Source organism: Balaenoptera acutorostrata, chromosome 17 (assembly GCF_949987535.1).
Source record: "Balaenoptera acutorostrata chromosome 17, mBalAcu1.1, whole genome shotgun sequence".
Classification (NCBI taxonomy): Eukaryota; Metazoa; Chordata; class Mammalia; order Artiodactyla; family Balaenopteridae; genus Balaenoptera; species Balaenoptera acutorostrata.
In genome coordinates, this window is record NC_080080.1 from 82,608,834 (window position 1) to 82,618,065 (window position 9,232).

General features: G+C 42.7%; 1 protein-coding gene across 4 annotated transcripts in view; it reads right to left on the bottom strand.

Annotated features, from left to right (window-relative positions):
• UBE2V2 (ubiquitin conjugating enzyme E2 V2) overlaps nucleotides 1-8,724 on the bottom strand; it is a 35,495-nt gene extending 26,771 nt beyond the window's left edge. For 2 of the 4 annotated variants that reach the window (XM_057532178.1, XM_057532180.1), the window contains exon 1: nucleotides 8,617-8,724. In XM_057532178.1, coding sequence (XP_057388161.1) covers nucleotides 8,617-8,632 — 16 coding nt within the window. In that variant the 5' untranslated portion in view covers nucleotides 8,633-8,724. Of the gene's footprint in view, nucleotides 1-2,255; nucleotides 2,345-8,051; nucleotides 8,183-8,616 lie in introns of those variants that run through there. The other 2 variants (XM_007168624.3, XM_057532179.1) reach the window with 2 other exon arrangements.
• Nucleotides 8,725-9,232: the final 508 nt, after the last annotated feature.

A 9,232-nucleotide genomic window follows, 5' to 3' on the forward strand; every position in this document is an offset into this window, starting at 1 on the left:
CATATCAGGGCAGCACGACACAAATCACAGCGTATGAGAAGCACTTAGATGACAAAAGCAACAGGAAAGTTTCCTAAAGTAGTAGTTTTGCTCTACCACAAAACTAGACAGGTGACTTTGGGCAGTGTCTTTTTCTTACACTCTGCGTACTCTGATGTAAAATGTGGGACTAAACTACATGAGCCCACCCCAACCCAGCTCACTGACCCGCACATACAAGCCTACTTCAGGAGGGGTCCGGCTGGACTGGGGAGAAAGGAGAAATCCTGTCCCCAGGTCTCTGCCCCACCTCTATCCTCAGCTTCAGAACCCTTACACAACCACGTTATTCCTAAAGCTCCTCCCAAGTTTAGGATTCTTGAATTCCATTTGGAGGACTGTTTCAGAACATCAGACATGACCCTATCCAAAGAAGTCCAAAAAAAAAAAAAGCAAAAGGGAAAAAGTAATAAACATAAGGTATAAAAATTTTAAGTTGATTTTTAAACTATTAAAACCCTATAACATCAATAACCAGTTACACTGAAGTAGTAAATGGATAATATGTATTTCATAGACAGATATGAAATACAACTGATAATCCAACAAGAAAATGAACCAAAAGAGAAAATAAGAAAAACATGCAGCCTTGAAAAAAAAAAATGACATTACTGTACTCCCATCAAAAAATAAAAGCACAGTAAACACAATGCTGGCAAGACAGTGGATAAACTACATTTATCCATCCTTACATCTCACTGGAAATTGACTACACCTTGCTGAAGAGGGAATTTGACAAAACGTAAGAAGAACGTTACCAGAATTTTTAAATATTTATACGCTTTGATTTATACTCCAGTCTGTGAAATCCACCCTCAAGAACAAAGCACACAGAGTGTAGCCTGCCTCAGAGCCAACTGTGAACAACCCGTCTCCTGTCTCCAGGCACGTGCCCTCCTGGTCAGAGGCCAGGGCTACTCCCCTCCCCCCGAATCTGGGCTGGCCTTGCCACCTGTTTTGGTAGAATGTGATGCTGGTGCAGTTCTGGGCTGGGACGAGCCTCGTCAGAGCCCTATAGCTTATGTTTGGTTTTCTTGGAAGCCAACCACCATATAAATTCTGACCTCCCAGACACTACTGGGATGCGAGGAAGTCCAAACAGGGCACCTGGAGTGGCCACGTGGACGAGAACCAAGGCGCCTGGGCAAAAGGCCCAGCCCACCGTCAGGTGAAGGGAGACGAGCAAAACCACCCAGTCAGCCCCCGAGTCATAGGAATAAATCACTGTTTGAAGCCATATATCCATTTCAGATATTAAAATTTGTCTTAGAATTGATGAAATATGGCAGATGAAAATAAATCTGAAAAAAATTTCAAATCAAACATACATCTGAAGCATCTGTACTATACCTTCAAACACAAATCCTCTGGATTAGAGGATCTGCAAAGTGCCTCGAACCCGTGGTATGGAAGCTGCATTATGTACAGTAGAATGTGAATCATGCTACTGGTACTCTTTAGGTGACAGCCAAAACCACTCTGCCCCCAGCCACTCCCCCAAATTTCTGCAACTCTTCTTACAGCCTATGTGCTGTATACTAACTCAGGTAAGGAAAAAATAAGCAGCTTCATGTGTTTATTTAATGCAAGTATTTGAACACAAAATATCCTTTTAGTACTGCTTCACTTCAGAAAAGTAAACTCAAAACAAAATTTAAAAGTAAAGCATTGTAATACACAAAGGGGGAAAGCTAGATTTTACTTGAGCCATTTGTTTTCTCATTATTAAGTCACTCACATAGAAATCGCACCATAAGGACATGACAACATCAGAGGCACTCAATAAACACGTGGTGCGTTTACGGCAGGTGCTTCCTTTCAACCTTTCTGTCGACACTTATGGGCCAGTCCTGAAGCAGGTGATGCCGATTCTGAACACAGAATCCTTTCCCCAGCGTCTTGGCGGTGGTGGTGGGTGAGGACAACCATGTGCGCGGACGCATTCAAATGCAATAAGCTACCACAAGAGATTCTGCTCAGACACACTACTGATATCTCGATGAGGCAGACTAAGCAGGGAGAACAGAGTTACTTAATATTCTCCAGGAAACCTGTGAGCAACGTTTACTTCAGAACTAAGAAGGAATGCCTCCCTGAGAATAAACTCGGGAGTGGCGGAAAGCTGGGTGAACCACAACATACGCTGCCTCCTCTCCAGCAGGGACCTCCAAGTGGAGCGAGGACTGGCACGCCTCCCTCGGACGGAGACCACTTACAGGGTGCAGGGGCTCTCCTGTGCCGCCAGGGAGCTGCAGTTAGAAGCAAAGGGAATATCCCGCCGAGTCACTGCTGGCAGGGTGAACACCTGAGAAAATTAAAACTTTTCAATAACAAGTACATCCTCTCAGGAAACAACCAATTACATCAATACTGTTTAGTAAGCTGTAACTGATAATTCACGTAGCAGGTGACACTACCATGAATAACAAACAGTAAACCAAGCTATGCATTGTTGGTACTTTTCAATAACATTCCAGTCACTAGACTGAAAAAAAATCTATGGCATAATTACATACTTACAAAGAATAAACTGCTTGAAGCATGCCTGCTATCTGGCTATATAACTCAATGTAACATTAAACCTCACACCTGGCAAGGCAGGGCTTAGACTCCTACCCTCTGTCATGTGGTAATCCTGTATAATAATCATAACCAGATCATCACTTAGAACTTACATATGTCAACATGATGTTTTTAAAACAAAGAGATAGACGATGAAGTACATACCAAAAGCCAGACTTTTCATCTTAATAAAGTAGAAAACAATAGATAAATTGGACTTTACCAAAATTTAAAACTTTGGGGTTTCAAAGGATACCAAGAAAATCAAAAAACCTACAGAATAAGAGAAAATACTTACAAACCGTACATCTAATAAGAAACTTGTATCTAGAATATATAAGAACTCTTACTACTCAACAATAAAGAGACAAATAATGCAAATTTTTTAAGACGGACAAACCAGAAATGAACCCACACTTATGTGGGCAATTAATCTACAACAAAGGAAACAAGAACATACAATGAAGAGTGACTTCAATAAATGGTGCTGGGGAAACAGAACAGCTACATGCACAAGAATCAAACTGGACTACTCCCTCACACCACACACAAAAGTAAACTCAAAATCCGTCAACGACTTAAATGTAACACCTGAAGCCTTAAAATTTCTAGAAGAAAACTTAGGCAGTATGCTCTTTGACATCAGTCTTAGCAATAATTTTTTGGATGTCTCCTCAGGCAAGGGGAAGAAAAAGCAAAAATAAGCAAATGAGACTACATCAAACTAAAAGCTTTGCACAGTGAAGGAAACTATCAACATAACAAAAAAGAAGCCTATAGAATGGGAGGAGACATTTGCAAACACTACATCTGATAAGGGATTAATATCCAAAATATACAAAGAACTCATACAACTCAACATCCAAAAAAGCAACCTGATTTAAAAACTGGGCAGAGGATCTGAATAAGACATCTTTCCAAAGACACACAGATGGCCAACAGGCACGTGAAAAGGTGATGCTCAACATCACTAATCATCAGGGAAATGCAAATCGAAACCACAATGAGGTACCACCTCACACCTGTGAGAACTGCTGTCATCAAAAAGACAACAAAAAACAAGTTGGCAAGAATGTGGAGAAAAGGGGACCCTTGTGCACTGTTGGTGGGAATGTAAATTGGTGCAGCCACTATGGAAAACAGTATGGAGGTTCCTCAAAAAATTAAAAATAGAACTACCATACAATTCAGCAATTCTACTCCTGGTTATTTATCTGAAAAGAACAAAAGCACTATTTCAAAAAGATATATTCACCCTTATGTTCATTGCAGCATTATGCACAATAGCCAAGATATGAAAGCAACCTAAGTTCCCATCAATACATGAATGGATAAAGATGATGTGGAAGGTGCACACACATGCGTGCACACACACACACAAATACACTGTAATACCATTCAGCCATAAAAAAGAATGAAATCTTGCCATTTGCGACAACACGGATGGACCTAGAGAGTATTATGCTGAGAAATAAGTCACAAAGAAAAAGGCAAATGCTGTATGATTCCACTTACATGAAGCAACCAAAAAGTTTATAGAATACAGTATGATACAGAAGCAGCATCAAAGAACCTGAAATCAAGAAACTAGCTCTGGACTCACCATCTAGCTAAGTAATCTTGTGAAAGTCATTTCATATCTAGATAGTCAGTGCTCATCTATAAAATAAACTTTGCCTAGAGCCTAAATGATTCATAATGTACTTTCCATGAGCACTACTATTCCAATATATGTATAAGGACCTATACAAGCCATAAGGACCTCTCTCCCCTTCTGTAGTTTCAAACTTTGCTGAGTTCCAACTTAAACTGAAAATAACATCTGCTCTTACACAAGTCAGCAAAGACTGTGTAAACAAGAATACACTTCCAAACCCAGTCCTGAAGTCCCATCTTACAATAATATCTCAAAGATTTACTTATAAATACATCTGCTCTTTTAAAACAGTTAACTACTTTTGAAACAAACTTTTGAACACTGGATTTCATTCCATTTATTCTAGTCTACATACCTCACATCCATTTTGAAATTTTGCATCAAACAGCTCCACAAATACTTGCTAAGTGGATGTTTCCACATGTGGGCAATCTCCGCTTTTCATGGTTTCCACACACGTGACTTTCAGTTACCACGGTTTAGTGAGACACCAGTCCCCCCACAACAGGGTTCAGACTCCCGTCTCCACGGTACGCAGACAATGAGTAAGCACACAGAGCACACACGTGGTGCTAGCTCCTCAGTCCACCGGTCACCATGTGAGTGACAGACGAGCAGTCCCGACCAGCAGCCAGCACTCCACAGCTTTCCGTGTGCAGGTGAGGGCTCACTGCACATCTCTCACTCAGTTAACAGACAGCAAAGCATGGAATAAAGTTGCCTCCTTGTCCACCAGTGACAGTCCATAAAAATAGCCAACAAAGATGAAAGTCCAGCAAAGAAACAGGAACTGGCAACACGGGAAGTGAAATTTGAACAAATGTAAAGAGAGTCACAGAAGAAATTTGACCGTGGGAACGCTGGAGAGACTCCGGAAGACCAGGCAGAGGAATTCTGTGAACGTGAGCTTATTGACATAAATAAGGAAAGGAGATGTAGGAAAAGGATGACCGTGTCCCAGAGGAAGTGAAAAACTTCACAATAAAGAAACTCTCAGAGATATTTCCTAACATTGAAAGCACAAATGACAAAATACTGGAAGCAGATCCAAATTTAGGAGTATGACAATTCACCAAAGCACAGAAAAGATGCTTGTTCCACATAAGTTATACGATAGGAAGATGAGGCAAGCATTGTTCAAACTACTCTTGACAAGCGTTTTATAAAGAAACAAAAACACTCTAATTCTTAATCTCTCACGTTTAAACTACAGTGTACTAAACAAATGCTACTTTTACTATTTTTTCCATTTTTCCTATATGCTTGTAATCCCAGGAATTTTTCAATGTTTCAGCAAACATTTTCAAAGGTCACAGAATAATCATAATTTTTCTCACTTAGTAAGATTGCTCTGAACAGTTTCAGTTTGCCACCCAAACTACCATGCAAAGGGAGGACTGCTGATAGTAAGGTTGTATTGCTTGACGATATTATCAAGAGCAAACATATGTCAAGAGCACCCAGGTTCCTAACTCACATAGACAAATCTACCAGGCCTGTTATTAAAGTCTCAAGAGGGAAATACCCTGGACTATTACAGTTCAGCTCTTGTATTGTTTAATTTCCAGGTTCTATGATTTACACCTGCAAATCTCTTCTTCTATTACTACTCCCAAGTTCTGCCCATATCCACAAATCTTCATCCTGAAGATGGGGAAAACAAACAAAATCATGTAGTCCAACCTTTTCATAGAAGGGATGGAAAAACAAGGCTTAAGAGACTCATTGCACGCCTCGCATGGCAATCTACCAGGGCAGCAGGGGAATTAAAACACGGCCAACCCAGTTCCTGTTCCCGTATACATAATGCTTCCCACTTCTGAAAAAGGTAATCAGGCTTCATTGTGGTTGTTTTCCACCTACATGGCTTACGTAGACCTACCACACTTTTTAATCTAACATTAATACTTCTATTAGTGCTGAGATGTGATTAAATTTTTGAATCACAGGTACTAAATATACTAACAAATTTCTATCCCAAAGAGTCGTGTTTCTTAAGCCGTGTCCTATGAAATCATCTTGACCCCCAGAGGTGACTGTCTCTTGGGAAAGGGGAACCTAGCCAGTGGGGTCTCCACCACAGCCCTACTTCCGTCCACGAGAAGCGTCTGACAGTCTGAAACAAGGATTCTGCTAGGAAGAGAAGTATGAAAGCCACTCTCAAGCCTAAAAGGAAGTAAGATTCCTGATTTCAGGATTATTCCAAATTCATAGCTGCTCGTGATGGAAAAAGCACTAGACAGAGAGTAAAAAACCTGGGTTCTGATCTGGACTCTACTGCTAACCAACTATGTAAAACCTTGTATTTCCTCAGGCCTCAGTTTACTCAACTGCAAAACGAGAACCAAATGGTATGGCAAAGTACCGGTCAGCTTAGAGGTCTCAGGCTAGTTAGAATTCTTCCTGCCAATTTTTCTCCCAGTAACAGAAAGACTAAAAGCATATGATTTAGATAATGCAAGTTAAAATATAATGCTTTAGTTAAAATTTAAAAAAAATATCTGTCAGGTGTTTTTTTCTTTTCGGACTATTAAACAGCTATTTTTATCAAGATTATTTTGGCGTAAATAAAAAACATGTAGAGTACACCCTAATTTTAAAATTTCAAGCTTTATCACATTTATTTCACAAATACACGGGTACTGTTTCCCTCCCTTGCTACCAAGAGGCAAACAATACAAAAGTAGAACTAAGAGAAAATATAATTTAAAAATAGTTTTGAAACATACTCCAAAACTGCTTCTGCACTCCTCTCTCCCCAAGATGGATGACAGTGTCAATGTTGTAAAGCACAGAAAAGGAATAAACGGTATGAAATTCGCCAAGGCAATTTTTAACAACAGTTTCAAAACAAATTTCAGAGGTTTAAGAAAACATCAACTAACTGCCTAAAAAATATTCTTTCTAATTACGCTCAGATTTCAAATCTCATAAATTTAAATGCAGTGTAAATGTAACAATTAGAATACTGAAATATAAACTAGAAAATACAGGCTTCCAATGTACAATAAACGTGCTAGTAATCTCTCAGCAACTTCTTTATAATTCATAGTCAACTTCCAAAAATGACTCACTGTGGTTAACAAAGAGCACCTGCCATTAACATCATCTAATCATTGGTCTTTTCAAAATATTTCCACACTCTCACATGTACAACGTTAGAGGGGAGAAAAATCGTGCTTAAATAAAAAATGAAATCCACAAAATGAAGACTATCAATCAAATTGAAGCACACCACTTTATTACTAAATTTTCAAGAACCTTCAGGTACGAAGCACAACTCTTAAAAAGACATGGAGTTTTAATGCACAAGCACACTCGATTTCAAATAGCAAGGACAGTAAAGTTTTAATACTAAAATGTCACTTTTTAAATCATCCACGCTTTACTAGTTAGCTCTGACCCCAAGTGTACCGAAATAGCTCCCCAACGCTAAAATCGTTAAACAGCTTATCCTGACACCTGTACGTAATAATGATACGATACAAAAGACGCAATTCTTCATTAAAATGAAGGTAGAGAAAAAAAATAGAAAAAAAAATGAAGGTAGAACGGCACTACCTTAAAAGTACCCATCACAACATACACTGAAGCCTTCCACTTTAGTACACAAAGACTTGAAAATTCGTATTATGCAATGATGGCATGAAATACAAAACCACACTGTTCCACAGCCACAGTTCAATAATGACTAGAAAAATTAAAGACCAAACGTATTAACGTTTTAAGTAATAAAACTGTGCCCCTTCAACATTTTGTAATGGTCAAATTTCTAAAACCTCAGTGTTCATACCTAATTTCAACGTCTGTGCTCAGAGGAAACCAAAACTGTATTCAGTACGAGGGAGGAGCGGAACAGCTAATCTAAGAAACCGCTTTTTCTTCAATTAGCGTTCACCTCGCTCCTTGCTTCTATTTAGTCTGCACCTCAGTTTTTCACTCCAGCGAAAGAAGGACCACACGCATTCAGTCGGATAAGAACGGCCCTGTCCTCCGCCCACGTCAGGGCGAGCCGGGGGGTCGGACCCGCTCCATCCAGGACCCCCACGCGAGGCCTCGCGCGCCCAGATGGACGCGGCCCGCCCGGGCTCCCCTCCTCGCTCCCGCACCGCCCGCCAGAGCCCCGGGCGAGCCGGCCCGGCCCAGCCCAGCCCCCAGGCGCGCAGCCGACGCGCGGGCACGACCGCCGCCCCGACGGCCGCCAGGACCCTCCCTGCTCCGGCCGCGCTCCGCAGGAAGTCCGGCGGCCGGGGGCCCGTACTCCGGCTTCTCCCACACCGCCAGGCCGGCCGCCAGCTGTGCGCAGAGGCGCAGCGCGGGTTGGGATGGAAAAGCAGGCGGCCCGGCAGGGTACTGACCTGTGGAGACCGCCATCTTCTCCTGCAGTCCGACGCACCGCCCGGACGCACGCGACGTCCGCACTACCTCCGGGAGCGCCGCCGCCCGCCCCGCGGCTTCCGGCCTCAGGCTCCCGCCCCACGGCTTCCGGCCCCAGGTTCCCGCCCCGCGGCTTCCGGCCCCAGGCTCCCGCCCCGCAGCTTCCGGCGCGTCACCGCGGACCCGCCCCGCGGCTTCCGGCTTCCTTGGACGGTGCCGCCAAATCAGAGTGCAAGGGTGCAGGTTAAGCTCATGGAACAGACTTGAGTCAGTCACCGTGACGGAGAGCAAGAGCGCGAGGCCAGAATGCTCGGGAGGGGAACGTGCTCCGAGAGCCCGCGCCGGCTCTGACGTCATAGGCGTGCGTCGGAGCAGGTGCGCGAGCGCCGCCCAGAGGGCCGTCCTCTGTCGCGGGGGAGGGTGGCGTCTGTGTGGAGTTCGACGAAGTGCTTGTGGAAATGAGGCCCTGACCAGACAGGGGCGTTGACGGTTCCGTCGAAAATGATTCAAGGAGTGACAAAAAGTTTAAGGAGTCCTTAGAATTAAACCACCTTGTTCATGCTTTCTTTTGAGATAGGCACGCGAGAGAAATGTGAT